The sequence below is a fragment of the Anthonomus grandis genome, chromosome 3, assembly GCF_022605725.1.
Source record: "Anthonomus grandis grandis chromosome 3, icAntGran1.3, whole genome shotgun sequence".
NCBI classification, from domain to species: Eukaryota; Metazoa; Arthropoda; class Insecta; order Coleoptera; family Curculionidae; genus Anthonomus; species Anthonomus grandis.
The window spans coordinates 22,099,414-22,124,782 of record NC_065548.1 but is presented as its reverse complement, the minus strand read 5'-3'; the positions used below and the strand labels follow the sequence as shown (position 1 = coordinate 22,124,782).

General features: G+C 31.5%; 2 protein-coding genes across 6 annotated transcripts in view; one reads left to right on the top strand and one right to left on the bottom strand.

Annotated features, from left to right (window-relative positions):
• LOC126733789 (A disintegrin and metalloproteinase with thrombospondin motifs 7-like) overlaps nt 1-25,369 on the top strand; it is a 198,213-nt gene that overhangs the window by 101,743 nt on the left and 71,101 nt on the right. For all 5 annotated transcript variants that reach the window (XM_050437190.1, XM_050437193.1, XM_050437192.1 and 2 more), the window contains exons 3-5: nt 8,044-8,372; nt 22,113-22,336; nt 22,393-22,660. In XM_050437190.1, the coding sequence (XP_050293147.1) occupies nt 8,044-8,372; nt 22,113-22,336; nt 22,393-22,660 (821 nt within the window). The remainder of the gene's footprint in view (nt 1-8,043; nt 8,373-22,112; nt 22,337-22,392; nt 22,661-25,369) is intronic.
• On the bottom strand, nt 5,325-6,425 carry LOC126733791 (uncharacterized). Its single transcript, XM_050437195.1, has 2 exons — nt 6,016-6,425; nt 5,325-5,954 (listed from the first exon to the last, which is right to left on the bottom strand). Exons 1-2 carry the CDS (start codon nt 6,278-6,280, stop codon nt 5,419-5,421), a joined length of 801 nt encoding a protein of 266 aa, XP_050293152.1. The 5' UTR covers nt 6,281-6,425; the 3' UTR covers nt 5,325-5,418.

The window sequence follows — 25,369 nt, the reverse complement described above, 5'->3', positions numbered from 1 at the left end:
AACAATGTTATTATCTTAAAACTAATACGCAAGCACCTATAAATACTTTTTTATAGAAGATGTCCGCGAAAGGCTGGGAAGTCTCGAAACTGGATATACTATAGACCAAAATATGTGAATTGACCCAAGCCTATCTCAGTCCAAATTTAAATAGTTTGCGAAAGACAATATGTCAACACTTTTTATTTCTATTTTTTCTTATTGCTTGCAAAGCATTTCAGAATTTTCTTTCAGGGAGAGATTTTTTAGCATAAAAAAGAGTCCGTTATTTTGTAGGGCCAAATTTCTAGAGAGCGCCACTTATTAGCGCGTATTATTTCGGTTAATAAGCTATCACTTTTTTTGCACAAAAACTGACTGAAAATTCTTACTTTGTTATTATTCCGTAACAAAAAATGTAAGGATTGTCAAGATGGAATACTTTAAAAGCATGAAGATTGTACGCTGACAGATTCCTTAATAGACACCTGCCTATTTCTAAGACTTTCCAACGTATCGATCAACAGTTACGAGAAACCAGTAAGAAATGATTATAGCCTGATTTTGATAGCTTGGTTTTGAGTAGTAAAAATTATGTGTATTTTAGGTAGTTTTGCTCCAAATATGGGCTGACCCAATGAATCCTCCAGTTGGTGTTAGAAATGTAACTTGGGAATTTCAACTGCTCCATCGATACCACCTGGAAAAAGTACATGGTTAAAACGATTCTATAAAATTATATATCATAATCTATAGATGGACAAAGGTTGCCTCAATGCTTTGAAGAGTAAACAAATAAGAATTATTATCCCCACATATTACCAAGGGTACCGATTTAAAGCCTTGTATGTTTTTCAAATAATTACTTAAGACGGAAGGGCAGAGGGATTTTTTATTTAGGAATTATGTCAGGATATTTTTTCCAACTCTAAATCTATGATGATAATGTTACTTTATTGGCAAATCCATGGATTTGACGTGGACTGTCAATTTGTTCATACTGGACACTCTTTAAAGCGAATAAATCTTTTTTAGCATGCGTTTTATTAAACAGCTTAGCTTCTTAGCAACTTCTGCCCTGAGGGCGAAGCCGGAAGAAAGTCAAATGCGTCTAGAAAAAATCTTTTTTTCAGAGATTATTTGTTATTTAAATATATTTGACAAAATAAAATGCAGGAAAAATATTATAGGAATATAAATCAGCTTATTTTTAACCAGAGGCTTAAAGAACTTAACATTTGTTCTCCTCCTTTCTCAAATAAAATTTTTTAGAAAATTTCGTTTTTGACAACGGGAAAAGGTTACAGTTTAACCTTTTCTCATCGGTTAAGGTATGAATTAGAATTTATTGTAAGCTTTGTTTACTTATATGTCAGGTTTTTTATGTATGTTATGGTAAGTTTTTGTTGAATTCTCCTTTTTTCGGGTTACATAATTTTAATTATTGTTTAGGTCTGATGATGCTCTAGTCGAGCGAAACATGTAACCTTCGTAATTTTATTAAATGTATTTGTGATGCTGTAGATTTCGTGTTTTTTACCTTTTATAAAAGTGTATGACCAGCATCTTTGGGATAATGGATGAATTTTTCAAGTTATGAATTAGAAACTTAATTGCACAAAAATAGTTCACTTTTTTTACATACCAGACACTACACAAACATACATTACTAAACGCGATTTTTTACGACTACTGGGATGTTTCGAATCAATAACTGAGCTGTCAACAGACTTCCAACAGTGATACGGCTCCTTATATACTCAGCTGACCATGATTCCGGAAGATTCGCTTACCTTAGAGACGCCGTGCGGTGTGCCACTTGTGTTATTTCGGAATGACGTAGCTGGTTTCAGCTCTATCAATCAGCTGGTTTGTCGGCGTTTCCAATATCGTTACACTAGCCCCTCCCTAAACTCATTTCATCCGGAAATGATCCCCAAGATGGTGGCTGTTGATATAGACAGAATGTTCCCCCTCTTGCAACTGGACCTCTTGTAGAAATACCAATTAACGGTTTTCTCGAAAGAACGTTGCACTGTACCTGTAGATCTGAAGACCAGACTATCAGGCTACTAGACAGTTCAGACTATTGCATGAGGACTAGCATGCGAGTTTGGGAAATGCTAGGCTTCGCAAAACATCGGCAAGCAACTTCTTTTTTAGAAAACACAAAGCATTTCAAACGAGCTCATAGGTTGGCTTCTGGTATGACGCCTCTTTGGTAATCAAGTAAAAGATCTTTCTACCAGTCTCTTCATCGGTTATCTTGCAGGTTTCCCCCTGGCAACATCGGTACCTAGCTGGCAGCCAAATTTCAGGCCGTATGGGAAACGAAGTTCTCTTCCCATCACTGTTCGAGCTAGAGACTCGCCTGTGCTTTCATAGATGTCCTATCGAAAAACCACCTCGAAAAAATGAATAAGCTTATCCCAATCCTTTTGGTGACTAGAGACTACTTTAGTCAAATACCGAGTAATGGTTCTATTCATTCCATCAACCAAGCCATCTGACTGAGGATGTAATACAGTAGTTCTTGTTTTTTTGATTTCAAGCGTCATACAATGTCTGGAAAAGCTGGTTTCAAAATTTCGTCTTTAGTCTAAATTTAACTCCAAAAGTACACCAAATAGGCAGATCTTTTCTTTTATTAAGGCATTGATAATAGTAGAGGCATCCTGAGGGTATGCCTTAACCCATTTGCTGGCAAAGTTTACTACTACTATGATGTATTTATTTCGTGATTTGGGAAACGGACGAGTAACATCAACAGCAATTCCTTCAAACGAGCTTTCTACGTTGTACTTACGCATTAAAGTCTTTTCCGTTTTTACAGCCTATTACTTGCCGCACATATATTGTATTTCCTGCACCAATCCCTTACGTCTGCCTTTCTACTAAGCAAGTAAAATCTGTCCTTTTCTCCTTTTCTCACAGTCTTTGTTACTCCAAGATGTCCTCCAAAGACACCAGCATGGATGTAGTAATTCGAAATCTCACATTTGGGAACAACTATTTTCGTCTTAGCCATCATACTGAACCATTCATTCCGTTGACATTGTGAGAATCATTAGCAACTTTTTTCCCAAGTTGGATTTCTACTTTTCTTTATCTAGGTCAGAACTACCTGGATATCGGGATCCTTTTCTGGGTCTTTTATAAGATCCCCATTTTACCAAGTATCAGGTTGTGATGCTAGTCCTTAACAACTTAGCATATTTCTTCTCTGCCCGCTGACAATGCTTGAAATCCTCCGAACAGGATCTTTTTGCTACTGCTTGTTGAAGACAGGTCGTCGATAATCTCTTCGCATCGACCTTCTTTAGTTTGACGGAAGTTGAACTAGCGCCTTCTGAAAGATGTCTTTTTACGTAGCCTGCTTCGTCACGTTTATAACACTCCAAATTCCGGTTGGGGCGGCAACATCTTTCAGTGTGCTCCCTTATCATTCCCTTGGCCGATTTCTTAGAGTCGTTCTCTTTTGGGATCACTTGCCGTATACGAACCTGGCTTTTATTTATGTTCTTGGCAGCTTCGACTTAAGAGGCCCGCGTTAGCTTAGATTAATGTGCTAGTAGTAAACACTGCCTCATTTCACTATCGCAAAGTTCGTCCAGAACTGCTAAATATTTCATGACTATTACCGCGAAATCTGGATATGCCAGTTGAACCAAACATGCAATGTCAGCTTTAAACTCTTACAGTCTCTTTGCAGGACTCTTCTGATTTGTGGCACCGATTTTTCAACTGCGTGTGGTGGGCATGTTCTAGGTGTGCCTGGTGATGCATCTTCAAGTACCTTACTAGGTCATCGTACACATTTTATTCTTTAGGGGACATTCTTTGCAGGATGACAGCTATCCTCTCAAGGCCCATTTAAGGGCAGTCGCTTTCTTTCTGGATGACCAACTGTTTGCTTTTGCAGCCGCCTCAAACTAACGCTGAGAAATATTTCAAAATATAATACCATTAAATAGAGGCGGTTTGAGACGCATCAGCCCAACAGATTTCGTATTGCCAGAAATTTTCTTCTTATTATCCAGTGCTGAAGGTCTACAGCGCAGTTCATCGATAGTGTTGACGTCCAAAATTGTAATTTTGTTTTAAACTTTCTAGTTCTGTCCTCCATTAAAAAAAGAATCTGCTTTTCTAGTTTTCTACATTTTTCCAGAATTTTTTTTTTCAATCAATTATTTGACCGATATCGCTTTCACCAGCAAACACAAAGTTGTCCGATTCGGCAAGTCCGTTTTATTTCCCGTCGTAGCACAGTCTCTTTCCTCCATCTCCCTTTTCAACACATAAAATTTTTAAATCCATCAGCTTTGGTATTTTCACACACTTTAGTCTGATTTATTTCAACTCACTATTATTTATTTTTAACCAATATCCAGTTGACTGACATTCAATTTACACCCCACACCTGACACCAATGTAGAGTTTTTCCTATTTGTTAAGGTATACATTAAAGACAGGATCTACTTCACACCTCTACATGATCACTTATGACTACTAGGTATATTTATTTTCACCGTATTAATTTAGTACTATTTATATCCGATTTAAATCTCACGCCGATATTTTGAATCAAACTTCGACTGAAATGTCAATTGACTCATGTCGTGCGGTGTGCCACTCGTTTCATTCCGGAATGACGAAGAATCAGCTGGTTTTTTGGCCTTTCCAATATCATTACAATAATATAAATTAACTGAAAAAATAAACGATTTCTTACATTACATATAAAATGCGAAATATTTTAATGATGTTTTACGATTAATAGATTTTTGACTAGTAAAAAAAATTCAAAAAAGCACTCCTAGAATACGAAAAGATAATCATGTCAATAGTGATTTTGAATGTTTACGTCTTATAACCATTTACTTAGAATGAAATGAATATCAAAAAATTTTAATTGAAACGTTAAATACTAATAGAAAATCGTTTAAATATCGTGAACTTTTAAAACAATTATTGAAACAAAGTTGTAACTTTTAATGAATATTAGAATATCAGATTCGAAGCGAATAGTTTAGTTCACGTCTTCACGAGCAAGCACGTGGCCAGACGAAACGTGTCATACGGTCATGTAAATGCGATACCACGGGAATAATACAGTCCAAATTTATGACGTTATTTAAAATAATTTATGGCATTTTATCGGTTTACACGGCCGTTTAATAATCTGCTTATAACGATTATCCGATGAATGAATTTCGCATTATTTCATCTCGATCGACAGGACCATGTTATTACTTGGAATCTCGACGGGATCTGACGGTCTTTTATTTATAGCTTATGCGGCTATTGTTCTTAGCCTTTTGACAATATATAGCTAAATTACGTAATTAAGCGATCAACCATTGTTTATTATATTACCCAAATGCTTTATTGATAATGTTTTTCTTAAATGCTAGATTTAACCAATTAAAATAGATTATTTCACCGATAAATTGGCAAACTTTTAACTGTATCTTTAGATGGCTTTCTAGATATTGACACATTAAGGATGTTTCTTAGGTATTGAATTTCTTGTTGAAGCTGGAAATTTTCATACGTTAAGGTATTATTCTTCTTTATTTCCTGCAGAAGTAAAGCCTTTTCACTTTTTGTGGTTGTCTTAAGCAGAGATTCCACAAAAGAATTTTTTTCCATGCATTGCCTGTGAAGCATAGCTACAAGCTTTTCATGCACTAAAGATAGTGTATGCTTTTCCGCCTTTAATCTGACAATCTTCTGATGTTTTCTTCTTTTGAAATCAGTTATTTTTCTTTTAAGAAAGTTCAAGGTGTCTTGGGCGGCTCCTAGTTCATAGCTTAAGCGTTGTATTTGTTCTTGAAGTTTCCGATTCTCACTCAAGTATTTCTTCACTTCATTGTTTCTTAGCTCTAGAACTTGTAGTAAACCTCGATGACTGGTAAGTAATTCTTCATATTTATATTGAAGATGAACTAAGCTTACAGTGGATATACTATTGCCTAAAAAAATTATATTTTTTTATTACAATCTATCATATTCGAATATTTAATAAATACTCACATAAACCTGAATTTTTATCATCACTTCCTATTCTTACAGCACTCAATACCTCTTTATTTTCCTTTAAAGCTTCCTCTAATTGACCTTCCAGTGAACTACAATGTAGTGTCTTCATCCCCAATGTCAATAAAAGGAAACGGTCGTACCTCTGCGAATCCAAATAACTTAATTCCAGTTCGTTGATAATTGAAAAAGTTTTTTTAATTTGAAAAAGCAATTTTCCGTTTCGTTTCTTACTAATAATTTTACCATCAAATGCAGGCATATCACTGGAGATATATAATTTTAAAAATTATTTTGTTCATTTAGTTATAAAATGGGCGCTGATGCTGTATTTTATTTCCGATTAGAATTCCGAAGATGCATTAAGGTTTTAATGATATTAAAAAAATTATGACATTAAAATATTTGGCAATGTCATTGTCTAAGTCACAAGTTCAAGCTAAGTCACAGAAAGAGGACTAAAGGGTTTTTCTTACTCTTCCTTTAATTAGAGTCTTACCCAAACTGCATGTAGAATCGTAATTCTTTATTTAATTTTATTTCTCTGTTGAATTTAAGTCTTTATCTTTAAATTTATGCTTTAAACTGTATATGTTGCATATTTTACTCATGCATATAAGTGTTTTGATACCCAAAAAGAGAATTTGCCGAACGTGAATACTAAGATTCTTCGTCATGCTTTAAAGGGCTCTTTAATTTGACTTATCCAATGTAACTTCGATTCCTATAGATTTTCAATATATAGTCCTAAAACCAATGAAAAAATATTCCAAATAAAGCATTACAAGCATTAGATCTGTAACGAATAACAAAACACGAATCAGTAAATTTTATTCTTTTGATGTGAATCTTCTTCCTATTATTCATATCTTCTAGATTTCACTCATTAATTAGTTATTTTTAGAACTGAAATGATCACGTACTTACATTATTTAATAATCACTGACTCAATATTCTCACTACTGGATTCAAAGTTCAATACTAAACCCTTATTATACGTTTGACTTTTTAACATCAATGAATTTATCTTCAAACATAAAGAAATTTTAAAATACCTAAGACGAATTCTTGCAAAATATGAAACTTCGTATTTTGCAAGAATATTGTTAAGATTTTCTTTAAGATATATAGTTTGAAGGTTGAGTTAAAGTTACTGGGCAATTAGTAATGCATAGTTAATTTTTTTTTAACTTTTGCATTTTTAAGACGGTAATCCAAAATAATTTTTAAGATGTAGCAGGGCTTACTAGTCTTTTCTTGTTTTCTATCTGAATGTCAATATTCACTTTTTAGATTTAACGTCACAATTTTTACAAATCCTACTAGAAAAGATAGGAAGGATGTAGAAATTTTTAGTTTGTTGTTTTTTGCAAAAGTGTTCTTTTTAAAGTATGCTCCAATATATGCATGAGATTCGAGCTTTAAATCAATCTACCCTTTAGGGCAGATATTAGAACTTATTATAAGTACACTTTAATCTTTTTCATTATACGTCTAAATCTTTAATTTCTCATAATTCTTTTATGAAATATCATTGACTTTTTTACAAAAAAAAATTTTTGCTTTCTTATAAACTCTTTCTTTGTGGTAACTTCCCTTGACATCATCCTTTTTTTTCTTGCATTTTTTGTATATAATTTTTATTTTGCTTTTTATTTTTCCTTGTAAGTAGTAGCTGCCGAACCTATATTACCAATATTTTTTTTTTAGTTATTTAACTTTTTTTCATTGTCGTTCCTTGCCTTGTTCTTACGGAAAGGTTGCCTAAGTTTCTAAGGGTACAAAAAATAAACTGAAACAAAAATTTTTATGAATTTAAAAAAATATATAATATACAAAATAGAAACAATACAGTAAATCTAAATTTAACTTATTATAATTTGTTGCGTTCGCTATTAGTCTACTTTTTACTAGCCTTTGATTTCTACTTTTATTTGCTGCCCTAGAAAAATTCTAAGTTTAAAATTAACTAATTAACCAACTGATTATTTCTTTAAGTAATTAATTTTTCTGTTTACATTTTAGGTTTATACACCAATGAACTTACAGAAGCCCATGAAGCAATACCAATAAAAGTGGACCACAATGGAAACCATCTCTCAGACAGCCTCATTCACCACTACATAACAAAAAACGATACTCTCAGAATAAACGTAACAATATATGCACAAGATCATCATCTGGTTTTAACACCAAGTAAAGATTTTTTGGCACCACAAGTTATTATAGAACGAAGACTAAAGGATCGACATGTTAGAACAAGACCGAAACATATCAGTGCTAATTGTCATTATCAAGGATACGTACATGGAGATGGAAATAGTAGAGTAGCTTTATCAACTTGCAATGGATTGGTAAGAATAAATTAAATATTTTTTTTATTACTACCCATCTACTAAATATTAAAAACGATAAATATATTGAAATATTTTTTAAAGAAATTTTTTATTGTACTAATATTTAAATTAACAATTTACGACAGTTTTTTTTTATTGACGAAATCCCGAATAATATTAAAACAACTTTTTAATTTAAACAAAGCCCTTTTTAATCATGTCACGGTATGTATTGTGTAGAGTAATGGCGCTGGAATATTCACTCACTGGCTTTTTAAAAAGTATCATGAAAATGCGCTATTGTGAGATTTTTGAAATTGCCGAAATGTAACAAGAAAATAAAAAAATTCAACATACTAATTTTTTTAATTGGCTTGTTGATTGGCAAAATCATTTCCTAGTTAGTTAGAAGCAAAAAATTTAAGGGTAAAAGAGTTTTTAGATCTAGTCTATTTTTTATGTTCTCTAATTGCTTATGGATTAACCAATTTAAACGTAAACAGAAATAAAAAGGTTTATTGTCTATGCAGTTAGGTAAAGATAAGGATTCTACAAGGGAAGAGTTTTATATTCCACGCGTTTTTTAAAATAAAATCGAACCCAAGACTATAAATTTAGTGTAGCTTCAATTTTTTTTGTTTATATTTATATTTAATAATTTTTCGTTCTAGATACCTAAATTTGCATTTTTAGACATAACTGTCAAATAGGCCACAGTATAAAAGAAAAAACGAAGTTGTGAGTTCTATTAGAATCTTTGATGTGCCGCGAATACTCCATGTGCCGGTGTTGCTTGTATTGTCACATGGCATGCATGTTTAAATTGCAATTTTTTTTTGTAGAAAGAGTCATAAAGTAATATTCTAAGCGGTATTTAATCATTCCATTAAATAAATAAATGATTTTTTTTAAAATATATACGATTAATTCGTAAAATTTTACTACATACGCCCACATACTAATTTGTTAGACGCCTGACCTTAACCATTAGTCGCCCAAGCGTAAAGATTTGCACAGGTCCGGAATTTTAAATTTAATTAATAATAATTTGTCAATTTAATTATTAATAATAAATTTACAATAATTTTTCTAAAATAATTACAACTCAGAGGTAAAATATCCTTATTTCTTCCAGTGCATTACGAAAGAATTAGTCTTGCCTCTCTGGGACAGAACAAGTGTGGCAGTAATTGTAATAAAAATAATTAAACTGGTTTTATAGTATCTCTGTAATGCAAATCATGGACAAAAAAAACTGTAAAAAACAAAATTTTAAACTTGTTTTCTTAATAAAAATAGTGTTTTTCTTACCATAGCAAAAAAAAATTTTTTTCTTAGAGAATGGAAGAAGAGGTGGACTCTATTGTGTCGCTGAAGAACAACAGGGCAGTAAGCTGTAAAAAATAAAATTTTAAACTAGTTTAATTAATAAAAATAGGGTTTTCTTACCATATGGAACAATAACTAGTTTAGCCACAGATCTTCACTTTCTGCATCAGATTCATCATTATCCAAATTTATAATGAAATGATCCCCTTCATTCAAAATAATCTGATGTAGATTACGATATTCCTCTTCATATCTTATAAGTTTTTCTCAGACTTTCTCCACCCTTCCTCTCCTAAATTTATTACTTCCTACTTAATCAAATTTATTACTTTTTTATCAAATTTTGGACTCTTATTTTTCCTGCGAATTCTCCTTTTTAGTTACGTAGGAAGTCTGAGGACAGTATGGTCATACTTTTTAGCTATGGTATCTACTGCATACTGCTTTTTCTATGATTGTATGATGCATTATCCATAACAAACGCACTGTTTTCCTTTAAATTTGGAATTGAAAATGTTTGGAAATGTTTTTTCAAACTAGGCTCCAAATATATCTGCATCCATGTTTTTATGATAGTCCACATTGCACTCTTCAATTTTTTTGCTACACAATTTCTTACACATAACTTTCTTTTGAACCAGAATAAATAATGATCATTCGAAATCCCCTGTTTGGTGAAACATCTTTTAGGACACATTTGTTAGAACTATCAGTCAAATCCTTTTTTGCAGTGTCGTGTGTATCATACTATGTTTCGTCTAAATAATATATGGACCTTTCTTTCTCCCAAAATTTTTTAATTTTCTTGAAATATTTTATACGCCACCTGATAATTCATGTACATATACTAATTCCGAAAATGTTTTTTTTTCTCAAAATCTACATCAAAATGCATGCATATATTTCGTAATACTCGTATAAAAATATATTTTTAATCAAGATTATTTACTAATCTATACAGGGTGTCCGGAAAGTCAACGATAATACTGAAGGGGCTGATGGAGCAACTCATAAGCACCCAGAAAAATATAAAATGACCTTAGTAAAATATCGATGGTTTTCGAGATATTAGCACTTTAATGGAAGTCACCAAAATCCTACTTTAATCAGATCAGATTTTCGATTGTCACGCCTTAAAAATAGATATTTTTTAGAATCTCTTTTTAGCTATGCAATACTGAATAGCCATTTTACTGATCAAAGACAAACATTAAACTAAACGGCCAGAAAATTCAATAAGAGATCTTTTCTTAAATATAGTATTACCTATTTTTATTTTTTAAACTTTGAATTTGACCGCTCATACTGGACCGAAAAATTATACGGCAACCCAGATAATACCTTAGAAAGTTTGCTCATTTAATTTAATTTTAAAATTACCCAATATGTTTTAAAAAAAGCTCTACTGTTATTGTGATAGAGTGAAAGATAAACCTAATCTACCTTATGAAAAAATAAAACAAATCTATAATTATGTTGTGTTCAAAAAATATTTTTTATTTAACTTAAAAAAAATTTTAAAATCAAATAATGAGTTCGAACTGTCTACCACCAACGCGAATGCAGGCATGGCATCTTTTAATAAATGACCTATTGATCCATCTTGCATTCCTGGCAGCGTTAAGATCTTGGGCTGCATCATTTATTCGCTGCCATAATTCAGCAATATTATTTAGTGGTCTTGCATAAACCTTTTCTTTTATGCAACCTTAGTAAAAAAATCGAGGGGGTTTAGGTCTGGAGACCTGGGAGGCCATAAAATTGGACCAAGTCGTCCGATCCATCTGTTGGGGTATGTTTGGTTTAAATACCGACGAACTTCATGGGCATAATGTGCCGGGCAACCATCATTTTGGAACCACATTATTCGGCGACTGGCCAAAAGAACATCTTCTAAAATAATTGGTAGATTGTTTGGACAAAAATCTAAATAAGCTTGCCAGTTCAAATTTTCGGGTAATTCGAATGGGCCAATTACACGTCCGTTCAAGATACCGGTTCACAAGTTTATTTTAAATCGGTACTGTGACCTTTCTTCTCGAATAGAGTGGGGATTTTCCAACGCATAAGTGTGCAAATTGTGCATGTTCATAAAGTCATCATTTTTGAATGTACTCTCATCGGACTACAGTATATTATTTAAAAAATTCGGATCCTCTTGATTTTTTTGCAACATTCTGCGGCAAAATTGTAGGCGTGGTTCGTAGTCTCGAGGCAGTAGGCTTTGCACTCGTTGAACATAATAAGGGTGATATTGAAATCGCCTAGTGATGTCGTTTACTACCGATTTCGGTATCCCTGTTCTTCTTTCGATTGCTCGTGCCGAAGTAGTCGGATCATTTTCAATTTCTTCTAAAACTTGATCAACATAATCAATACGAGGTCTTCCCTCTCGAACAGGAGCATGAGGCATTCTGCCTTCGGAATATGAGCGGTAAACATTAATAAATACACGATAGTTAGGATATCGGGCCAAATTCGGATATCTTTCTTGATAAAGATTAGATGCTGCTAGAGCATTTTCTCTACATTCACCATAAATGAGATGCATGTTTGCATATTCTTGGGCGGTATACGGCAAGGGCATAATAAATGATTAACCAATAAAACAAACAGCTCAAAGAACGAAGTCCATAGGAAAGTGAACTCAAAAACAAATCTAAAGCAAAAGGTAACATAAACGTTAGGATACAAGCAAAGAAGTAGTTAGTTCACGGAATACTGTAAACAAACTAAATTCCAAAAATGTTTGTTGTTTATTGCTATGGTGATAAGAATTACCTTCGCTTTTGATTTTTTTAATTTTTAAGGTAAATAAAAACATTTTAAACATAACTTAAAAAATTGTTTAATTTTTTTACAATGATATCATAAGGTAAATTAGGGTTATTTTTTACTATAACACAATAATAGTAAACTGTTAAAAAAACATTTAGGTAATTTTAAAAAGTAGATTAAATGAGCAAAGTTTTTAAGGTATTAGCCAGGTTGCCGTACAATTTTTTTGGTCCAGTATGAGCGGTCAAATTCAAAGTTAAAAAAATAAAAATAAGTAATACTTTATTTTAGAATAGATTTCTTATTAAATTTTTTGGCCGTTTAGTTTAATGTTTGTCTTTGATCAGTAAAATGGCTATTCAGTGTTGCATAGCTAAAAGGAGATTCTAAGAAATATCTATTTTTAAGGCGTGACAATCAAAAATCTGATCCAAGAGTAGGATTTTGGTGACTTCCACTAAAGTGCCAATATCTCGAAAACCATCGATTTTTTCCTAAGGTCATTTTATGTTTTTCTGGTTGCTTATGAGTTGCTCCATCAGCCCCTTCAGTATTATCGTTGACTTTTCGGACACCCTGTATAAGTATGTTTTTATTTATATAACTCTCTTGTTCATCTGGAAAATAAAAAGGGATAAAATAACGACTTATGAGCACGACTGATATATACGGGATTGGCAACTAGATTCATCTTATGCGACGTATATATAAATGCATTTCTTTAGATCAAAATGGATTTATAGCTAATAAAGCACCAGAAAAAAATCATTTGTTTAAATCTTATACATTTATTGTCTTTCATGACTCCAGTCACACACGAGGCGGATATTTTGTACTTCAAACTCCTATCGGTTTGTATTAAAACCGAAAAAAAAATTTGCTAGTTGCATTTACTAACCTGTAGCATCTCAAAAGAAAATAGTTCAAACCTTACATTTTAAATAAATAACCAGATTTAGTGAATTTCTGTTTATGCATATGAAATGGCTAATCAAAACCAAAATACAAACAGTTTTGATACACGTAATTTATTTGAAAGTAATGCAAAAAGAAGCAGAATGTATAATTATTAGTTTTTTATGATGTAATTTCAGATTTTATGTTCTAAATTCCTCTCTAGTCGCTAAGTGCACATCCACTTTCCTTTAACAATTTAAGAAGGTATTCAATTTTTATTGTGATAAAGCCATGTAATTTCATGAACTCTTTACGGCAAGCAGTTTCGCCGTAACAGCTACTTTTATTAGTGGAGTATTTAATCTTGTAAATACTGTACAATATTTTAGCGATGCTTCATCATTATCGTCAACATTCATTAAACCATATAGATATAATATTTATTTACTTCCTGTTTTAAGATGAATACAAAAATCTTTTGTATTCATCTTAATGCATGAATTTTGCAACCATTAGATGATTTGTTCTTCTTTAAAAACGTACAAAATCAGTATGATTTTTCTCATATATAGGTACTCAAAAGTTCTCTGACCTATATATTTAATTGTATAGAGCGCCCCATTTTTTTTCAAACTCAACTCTTTTTCGTATACACATCAATACCTCTACGTTGACCATGAGCAATGATTCAAAGGATAATGGTATTTGGCATAAAGAATACAGCTACTGAAATGCAAAGAAAGAACTGCTTATAAAATACCCGGGGGTAATAAGGCCCACCTAAAAAACTTTAATTAATATCTACGAGAGAAATTTACTTTTTCAAAACTTTTATAAGTATAAAAAATAGAAAAGAGTATAAACAACATAATGATAATATTTGAACACAAAATAATCATACTTATAAGTCGGGGCGCGAAGATTAAAAAAATTGTCTTCTGGGCCTTAAAGCCTGCAAGTAGTGAAGAGTCAAGCGACAACCCTTCTCGTCCATATTATAAATTTTTGGTTCTTTATTTTTTAACTGAGTGCACTCTAACAAATCTCCTAGTTTTTTGAAATGATCTTCTACGATAAAACGATTTAATTTTTGGGCTCTTACTAGAGTCATGAATTGAGATCGACGTTTTGATATTCTTGGATGATTTTTTAGAAAAGTCCTTATTCACTCCCTACCAGAGAGACGTTTTTCCTGATTGAAGCAATGCTTAATTTTCTTTTTCTCAACACACCTGAACACAGACCTTCTTAATGCTTTTGGAATAAGCGGAAAACCTTTATCGGCTAGCCGAATTATTTTATTCTCAAGATCAGTCTCTTCATTATCGATTAAAATTGTTTTTTTTTCTAGTTTTCTCTTCACGCTTTGTGATTTAGTGTGGTTTCTAAGTGTTCTTCTGGGTATTCCGCATTTTTGTTCCACCCAGCGCTAAGATTTTCCCTCGGTAATATAATTTAATGCCTCTCTCATCATCTCTTCATCCCACTTTGCCCCTATCCCTCTGCCTTTTTTACCCATCTTCTGTAAAAGAATAAATAAATCTAATGAATACGTGTATTCATGGCGGCAGAAAATAAAGCCCAAGCCTTTTTTCAATGCTTTGCAGAAAATAAGGCCCGGGCCTTATAACCTGTAGCACAATAAAACTTATTTTGAGGTTATGAAACAACAAACAAACCCAACATAAAATGAAACGCTGCATAAAATGAAACTATCAGATACATAGATTATCATGCATATATAATGAAAAATCTACGTATTATTAAAACAATTTAATTTACTAACTTACCGGTAGAAATTCTTATAAAATATAGCACAGCGAAACGTGACACCATAGAACAAGCCAGGAGGCTCATAACCATAGAATAGAATTACACAAGGCACACGTTTTTACTCTCGTAACAATTCACAAAAACTCTAGAATAGCCTGTTTCTAAATCCTCAAAGAAATTTTTTGAAAAAATATGTGCCTTATTTTCTTTTTGTGTTAAGGGAACTACCATACAGTTTTTCTTAAACCTAGTATTTTGCTAATGTAGTATTAGCTGTAAATCTATTTTTCACTTATTTATAAGCATTAGGATTTAATAAATATATAATTCTTTGCAGAATATATCAGTTAAAAAATAGCTTTGGTCGTAAATAATTTTTAACCCATTTTTGCCAATTACTTCCAAACTGCTTAAGTACCATAGCTGATATGGGATATTATGTGGACTATTTGCTTATCCCTACATAAATGCTTATCTACTACTCTATCGAGATATTTAATATTCTTGTTTCTAAAACATTTTTAAAAACCTTTAGAAAACTCAAAAGATCTTATCTTGGAGCTTTATTTATTACTATATATATAAATAATATTTCTCAATTGTTTCATTATTGCAAATTTACTTCTTTGCAGATTATCTAAAAATTCTTAGATCGGTTGGATCCATAAATAATAAAAGAAGATTTCACACACCTTGATAAGCTTTAAGGCGTAGACTTCTAACAAATTTATAAGAATGCTATTGTCTATAAATCTCTTACATAAAAAATAAAAACAAAATTATTTACAATTACTTAATCATATTCTCAATTCTAAGAAGAGTTCAGAAAGTGAAAGACCTCAGTATAATATTTAACTATAAACGACTGTTTTATAGACATGCTAATTACTATTGGTTCTAAAATATTTACCAATGCTGGAATTTACTTATAGATAATAAAGCTAGTCCTGTTTACTCCCCTTATAAAGATAGAATTGAAAGAGTGTAAATTGAATTTCACAAAAGTTTATCCTATAAGAAAAGTTTAAAAATAGCTACTTACCATATAAAAGATGAGAAAAATACTAAAACTAAAAAAGATAAAAATTCGTTTTAAATTATTAACTTTTGAAAACAGGAGGAAACTAGTGGAAAATATATATTTACATAAATATTAAATAAAAGGGTTTATTCCCTTGAGTTGGTACAACATATTATTCAACGTTTCATCTACGCAATTTAGGCATTCTTATCTTTTTTATATACCAATTCAGCATGCCAATAAATCACTATTTTCATCAATTTATAGAATGCTAAAGTCTTCTAACACTTTCTAACACTTCTTCTAACACTTAGATTACCGAACACAATATAGATTTTTTTTATTTTCAAAATGCCTAAATTAGTTAACTGTTGGTGACCTTTAGTAAAAAAATGTTTATTTCTATTTTTTCTTACTACATATATAATATAGCAAGTTGATATTTAAATAATGTATACTGTAATGGATTTATCTATTTATATATATTTATATATATTTTTGTGTCTCAAATAAATAACGTACAAGATCCTGTCCTCTAAGTTGATAAACATGATAAAATAGGGACTCTATAAGTATTCAAGGTAAACTCTCAGATACAGGAACCCTCAAGGCATGCTTTCCAATACGAAAATATTTCCACCATTTCTAATAAACGCTTTCCCCGTCCGACAATGGCACTCCCTTAAGAGGGTCATTTCTTTGTACCTGTCCCTTTCTTATTCCCGCTCTTTATCGTATCTCATTTCAATACGAGGTAGCAGTCATTAATATTCAAAACGAAGAGCACTTATATCTGACGTTATTGGCGGCAGAGGCATTTATTTACGCAACTTCATAAATCATGAAACACGAATAGATTAAATGAAAAGTGCACGACTACCAATGTCTCCCATATAAGAAAAAAAATAACAATGCAATTTTCTTTTAGCTTACAGACTATAGTTTTCCCTATAGCGGCTTTTCATATTACAGAATATTAAAGGCTCCAATTATTCTAATTGCCACCTAACAAGCAGCATAAATTGTTTCTTTATTATCGAGGAGATTGCCGCTCACGATTAAGGATGATTTGAGTCGTGTATTTAACCGTTTACAGGTTCATTTCATACTCTGCCTTCAAGCCAATTCTTATTAGCTCGTCTTTCAACCTGCAGATAATTTCAGATCGAATCAATGAGAAATTTACGGTTTTACTTGCTCGGGGGCTGATTATAGGGAAATCTCCATTAAAAATGATTAATTATAATATTTGAGAAAAACTTAAGCAAAATGTGTTTTTAATTATGTAAAAAAAATAGAAACGTATAGGAAAGCGGTTTCTCGAGACACAGCAACTTTTTTATTTATGACTTTATGGGTTAATTCTACGTCAATTCTACTCTTAACCGACTAGTTGGGGTGGTCAATTCTCTCTTCTTTTAGCTCTTGATAAAGCTTTTCCACTCCGAATATTACCTTATTGAATATCAATTAATTAAACTGATCATTTCCTTTTCATTTGGATTTCGTTTTTGTTAGTAAAAATATTCTTTATTTACTGAACAGCTTAGATTTTCTTGGTAATAATTTTAATGTTCACATATTTTTTTTACTTCGATGTAATTTGTCACTATTTACGACTATCTACAAAAAAACTCATTAAATTCTAAAAATTATAAAACAAATAGATAATGTTGCGGATCTACCAACACTAATCTCAAAAGTGATCAATATTTTCAAAGCTTACGAATTAAAAAACGACTTACAATCTTAATCTTAAAATCACAAGAAAAAAATTAATTTAAGGATCACGTATAGATTACAAATAATATTCACCGAAACCACAGAAATATCAAAGATTAAATCACGCATAGAGATTTTTCAGAACAAAAATTCTAAAATGTTTGTTCAACTTTACTATACGATTTGGAAGGTTTGATGATGAATGTTAAATGTTTAATATGGATCGACTTTTAAAAGGGTGGGATGTTAATTAAGATTATCCGGGACTAATAAAAGCAGAAGCCGAATTTAGGTGAAGTATATCTGCGGATATAAGCGGATCAATATACTGAATAAGAAAGAGCTTGACGAATTTGTACATATCATAGGGGAGCCAAAATATTCGCTACTATATGATATAAAGCAAGGGAAAATAAAAGTTGAGGAGTTAGCAGCTGAATTTTTTAGCTAAAAAATTTATCAAATTGATTAAATTTTACATCAAGTCAGTTATATAGAGTAACTGCGGATGAGATCAAAATTACCATGATAATATCTTCTATTTGAAAACTAAAAATATCTTTACTATAATAAACCATTTAGACAAAGACAAATCTTTGAGTTATGTATAGTGTTCAGTATCCAGTCTCTCAGAACAAGAGTCAGTGACAAAGACTTATTTTTAGATAGGGAAAGGAGTATCTTAGGCTGCAATGTTCCTTCGAAAATAAATAATGATTTGAGGTCATCAAAGTAAAAAATCTAATAGATCTGATAATCGCAAGATACAAGTATGTATTTCTTTGCTACTATAAGTAATTAATAGATTATTAAAGTTTATTTACACGCCTTATGTAACAAAAAATATGAGCTCACGCAAGCAAAAAGCAACACGTCTATTAAGGTTTAAAATAGTCAAATATGGTTTTTATTTACGGCTTTTGTAATGGGAATGCTATAGCTGATGTTCAGGAATACCATCGACGATTTTCACACTGGAAAAATCCGGGCAAAAATCTATTTATTACAGTTTTTAACAAACTTTGCGAGACCGTATCTCTACCCAGTATTAACATAACATCTGAACGAGCCACTAGACAAGTTTTAGAACAAGTAGAACATATCTTGCATAAAGTAGAACAACCAGCTAACTAAGAATTACTGCTTAATTGGTCATTGCACAAAAAAGAATATTTAACACGCTTCATGAGCAAAGCCTATATAATTACCCTGTACAGCTAGTACAGTACTTACAATCGGAAGCTTATGTTAGATTATGTTAGGCGTATGCAATGGTGAATGAATTATAATTGTCCTGTTGTAACAAGTATACTTTTTACTGATGAAGTAACATTATGTTATGATAGCATCAATAATACTCAGAACTCTCATATAAGATCAGACCAAAATCCACACGCAATAGTTGAAACTACTTTTTAGCATTCGGTAAATTTATGGTGTGGTATGGACTATAGGTATTAAATTGGCCCACGTATTTTAGAAACTCATCTCACAGGTGAGAACTCTTTATTTTTTTTGCGAAATGAGTTAAAAGCATTATTATAAGAAGTTTCACTAAACATCAGAATGTACCAGACTCTAGTCTTTCAAGTCTCTCCAATCTCCAGACCTTACACCACTAGACTATTATTTGGGGCTGGTTTAAAAATAAGATGTATAAAGTCGACACCTGGAAGACACTCATTTGACATATTACAAATGCGCCAGTGTTTGTTAAAGAAAGACATGAGTCACTTAGTAAAGCAACTAATGCCCTTTGCAGACGATGTAAAATGTTTAGAGATTAGAGGCCATATTTTTAAAAATCTGTCAAAAACAGCTCTATAATTAAAACCAGAAATTTTGTTTATTTGTAATTATGCTAAATATTCGAAAAATAAATGAGAATACGAACATATGATTTTTTTCTTAATAATTTTTAGGTGCATAATACTCACCTGGAGTTTGATGCATTTCTCGCAACTCACCCTGAATATTGAAAATAGCTGTTGGTATATCATGTATGTATGATTTATTAAATAAATCATTTTCTATGCGCCTAATTAGGCATAAAAGCAAAAATCATAAATCCTAGCCAATACGGACGTAATCTGCTAAAAATCTTCACTCTTTAATTTTTTTTGTAATTTACTGATAATCACTCAATTTATTTGCTACTGCCAAAAATGCATACTAGTAGAAGGTTTTTTTAATGTAAAAAATAAACAAAAAGAAAGTTGGGAATAATAAATCAATTTCGTAACAAGTTTGTAGCCAGGGGCAGCAACTGATATGGATTCCGATAATCTTAACAAATTCTATTGTGATTTGGCCACTAACATGACACTTGTTTAAAAACGGTTAACTTTATCCTGAATAAAAGGAACACATTGGCGATGACGTTTTGGATCTATCCAAAGCATTCGGTTTTGTGGATCATTTTTTGTGGAAATACTGCTGTCTAAGCTGGAGAGATACGGGTTTCCGAGGCGTCGCTCTATCTTAGTTTGAAGGTCATTGTCAGCTCGCTGTAAACTCTGGATTAAGGTCTTCTTCACTAAACCATCATGTAGAATCAAATGTAGAGTCCCACAGGATTCGGTCAGTTTTCTTTCTCCTTTATATAAACGATCTAGTCTACCTGAACATATCTGGCATTTTTACGCTCTTTGATGATGATAGTTCCTTACTGTAGCAGGGAGTGGGTATAACAGATTTAAAACACAAGATATCTCAAGACCTTAGGGTAGTTTAAGATTGATTTAATTCCAATCGGCTTTCCTTGAATGTGAGTAAGAACCATGTTGTTGGACTTAGATGTGATGTAGGTGGTTTGCGCCTGGAGGAGGATCGCCTGCCAAACCTAAAAGTAGCAAGATTTCTTGCCATTCTAATTGGTGGCGAGCTGCACTTTGAAAAGCAAATAATGCACTTAAATAAGAATTTATCATCAGATTGCTTTGCAATAAGAGCTATTACGAATGAATTGTGTGAGGATCTTGCACCATTAGCCTGTTTGAGTCGCATCTTAAATATGGCATTCTATTTTGGGGTGGGACTAACCGCGGTCTCCTAACTATTTGGTTTTATCTTCATAAAAAGGCAATTAGATTTCTGGTTACCATCAATCAGAGAGAATGTTGTAAGCTTTATTTTGTGGCTCTGAGGATTTTATCATCGACATCTCTCTTTATTTTGGAAACCTCATCCCTTATATTTAAAAACCGTATTCGAATCAAAAGCACTAACCAACAATATATGACTCCACATGCTTCCAATTTACCTTTGCCCAAGCCAAGAACAGCATTGGCTAAGAGACCATTGATTGTATAATCATGGGGACGTAAATTGCATATTCATTTACCCATCTTAAACAAGGCTTTATAATAAGCCTTGTTTAAGATGGAGGAATTCTATCGGGATGACATAGTGATAGATAGTATGTGTTAGATTTTTTTGTATTTTTTATAGTGTTTCTATTATATATATAGTGCTAAGTCTGTTTTATTTATATTTTTTAGCTTTGTCTCTTACTTTTAGCTTAGTTTTATACCCTTATCAATGAAATATGTATATTTTTTGGACTAATAAAGCACTTTTAACTTTTGACCATAAATGAAATTTAATTTGGAAATGCTAAGTATGTACATAATAACATCTCAATGCAGAATAGCTTACTATTCATTTGTTAATTCGAATTTGTCTTATTTGACTATCTATCATATGAGGAAATAAAAGTCAAAAGAGTCATCATAAACTTATAGTATTGCAGAATTATGCTGTAAAATATATGTTAAGGTCTCCAGGTGTATTTACTTTTAAAATCCAGATTTTTATTTTCTAACAGAAAAAATATATTAATATCCTGCCAGACAACGGTAAAATATTGGTTTTGAAAGAATTCTATTACTGGAACATAGAGAAGCACTTGTTTATTTGAACTCTTTCTATAAAATAAACTTATATACATGCTAAAGATTAACGGCCAAAAATAATTAAGCTGAGATGATAGGTTATTATTAGAATATTATTTTGAAGATTTGAAGTTTTGTGCAGTCATTTAAGTGATAGGTTTTGGACAGTGTTATTTACACCAAACTTTAATAATTTTGGGTAGAATATTTTTTTATAAATTTGCAATTTAGTAACATTAATTTTGATCATATGAAGCCAATGTCAGCCTATAGTTTACTTACATAACATATAGCAAATTTGAGTTTGAACAAAAACATTACTAATTGTATTTTGTCTTTATTTAGGCAGGCACGATCCAAACCAGTTATGGAAAATTCTTTGTCGAACCTTCATACCATCCTGATCAAATCATTACTCCTGGACATAAACATCTGATATATAAAAGATCCGCAGTAATAAACAGCCTACCAGAAAATATTACTCTAAAGAAAAAACGAAAAAAGAAACGAAAGAAATACAATCATAATCAGTCAAACTGTGGAACGAGAGAACCAAAAAGATGGACACAGTAAGTTTAATTTTTGTTCTTATAAAACCCAATTATTTTATATATATTGTTTTTAGAATCGAATGGCAAAAACAGATGGGGAAAGTGAGAGTACAAGAACGCAAGCACAAGCATAACAAAATTCAGAATAAAGTAAAATTAAATAATGTTGATCAATCTCAGTGGAAGAAGCTCAAGTATAAACACGTAAATTCAGCGCAAAGGAGCAAGCGATCTGTAAGTCAGCCACACTTTGTAGAAACCGCTATTGTTGCTGATGGTAGCATGGTAGAGTTTCATCAAGATGGAGATATTGAAACCTATATTTTAACTTTAATGAACATGGTAAGTGAAATGATTATAAGTATCGTTATTCATTTTCATTTTTCCAAAATATCTTTGAAGGTTTTTGTAATGCAGTTATAAATAATGGATTGCTGCTGCGATTGTTCATTGGCGCTTTATAACTCTACTTATAAGTATTTATTGCTCTAAATAAGCTTCAGTTTTCGTGATATTTTACTATCAGATCAGTTTTTATTACTTTATTTTGTTATATTCTTTAACCATATTCAAAAATAAATTAAGTATAAAGTTGGAATGAGAAAGAGTAAATACTTTAGTTTTAATACTTTGACATTGCATACTTTTTGACTTAAATATATCTAGACAGTTGTACTGAAGGTTGAAATTTTTAGCCTGGAATTACTTAATTTCGTAATAATTATATTCAAGTTTACAGAAGAAGAAAAATATGAATAAACGAAGACAAAAAAGCCGATAAACAAAATTTCCATATACATCGAATCAATATTATAGCATGCTGTACATTGGCCCAAGATAGCTTCGATTAATTATATAAAATTTAGGCTATGATCAAAAAAAGGCTTAGGTGTGTCTTATCTAAAAAGAAAGTTAATAAGTAAGAGACTTTATTAAAATTTGTAAAATCTGGAGAGTAGAGTGTGAATATTAGAAATTATAACAAAGATGAAAAAAGAAAGCATCCAACTTGTGAAACCACAGCTTTAAACAAATATATAATACACCGCTTATATTAAATGTAGAAACAAAAGTCGTAGCAGTGAGCATTTAAGATCAAAGAGAAAATTGGATGCCTCTAGTCTACAAAATAAGAAGATATCCTGGAACTTAATTGATCATGGATCAATCTTTTGAACTTATCCTTCTATTTTTGATAGTACACATCTTTCAAAAATTTTAATTAAGAATTCTGCATATACTTCAGAATTTGGAGCTAGAATATCAGATTTAATTTCATCTCCTTTTCTCCACCACTCAAAAGATAAACGAGGAAGGTAGAGGATAAAGGTGAGCTAAGCATCAGAAAGAAAAGCTAATAAAAACTATCCATGACATAATTTAGAAATACTAGACAAGACCTAAATGACGAAATTTAAGGAATATTTTAGAAGTAAAAAAATATTGACTTTTAAGCAGGGGCTATACTACCAGATCAATAACTGAACGATCTAAAATAGAAAACGTATAAACAAAGACACTTTGAAATCCCTGTTAAAAGAAAAATTATAGGCCCAACAGAAAATGAAAAGCCTCGAAGTAAATGAATGAATGATTACAGTTTAAGGTTAAAGAACAGTACTTAGTTAGACTTAACCTCTATTACCTAAAGAAAAATCGTATATCATAATATTTTGCTTTGCATTTTCGCCCCAATAATTAAAATATGTTTTTATGATTTTCTATATATAAATTATAATTTAATAAAGAATTCCATCAATTATAACAAAAAATTCAATACCAAAGTTTGAAAACTAAAGACTCATCTATTTCTAATTTTAAATCTCCTATTTCAACCGTCTCTATTATAAATTAATTTTTCATAATTTATCAAAAAAAAATAGGCTGGTATCTTTTGTTTCCATAACTTATAATGTCTCTAAAATAAGCGCGGCAAAGGCCGGTAATGGTTTTCCCTGCCATAGAGAATTCTTAATGATTTAATATTTTAAGTCTGTAGGATATTGCGTCTTAACTTTAATAAAACTTGATAAGATTTTTAGGGTTTTATTTAAGATTTAATTTTATTGTTTTATAATATATTTATGAAAGTATTCTAAAAATTAAGAATCTCTGCAACTACTAATTAATGTCCTATTTAAACTATAATAAACTTGTTTTTATTTTGTATTACGAGTAGAACATTTAGAAACATGGATATAATTTTGGTTAAACTCCGAAACAAATAAACGGAATCGAACTCGTTTCTACAAAACAAGCTCATAGCACAGCGACACGGCTCTTTTTCGGTTAAACGAATTTAACTTTGTTCAGTTTTGAGCTTTTAAGGTTTTTAACTCGAGCTTTTATTTTACCCAGGCCATTGGGCTGTTGTCAAAGAGGTGCAATACACCCTTAAGCTTTTAGGGCCCCTTTGGAGTATCGAAAATCTATTTTACTACGTGCTAACCTTTTTCCGAAAGCCATTACTAAGGGGTAAATTTGAATAGAAGTTTTATTTTGTTCCGGTTAATGTTGTTGAATAAAATGTTAGCTTTTTAATGGAAAACAGATTCCCTTGGTACATAAGATTTATTTTTTTGGGGGTTTCAAGGCTTAAACTTTTAGTCGTAATATATTTTTTACCAATTCACGGTAATAGAATCACTAATACATTTCCTGCCGTTGTCGTATGTTAAAGGGACTAATAGAAGAATATCTGGAAGAGTTAATTTACATATATAGTGGGTTACTCAAAAGTGTCTCATAAAATTCATATTTCTTTAATGGTTTTATTTTAAAATGGTGAAACACGGTGCACAGGTTTGAAGTTTGGGGTCATTTGGAGTCTATTTTTGACCTTGCTATTTGAACGTCTTGAGCAGTTCTCCTAAGAACTTATATGGAATCGTATCACTCGAATCCTTGTCGAGTGATACCTCATAAGAAAGGGTATATTAAATCAACTTTTCAACGCCGCTTCGTTTTTTTTTTATTTTAAGCGGTTGTTTTTGAACTAAACAATAATACAGGGTGTTTGGAAGGTGAGTAGCTAAACAGAAATGGTGAATA

Bases quoted from the DNA above. Each gene is read 5' to 3' on its own strand.
- LOC126733791 (XM_050437195.1), bottom strand. From the start codon at position 6,280: ATGCCTGCATTTGATGGTAAAATTATTAGTAAGAAACGAAACGGAAAA. The intron at 5,955-6,015 runs GTGAGTATTTAT...TAATTTTTTTAG, and splicing joins TGATAAAAATTCAGGTTTAT to GCAATAGTATATCCACTGTA.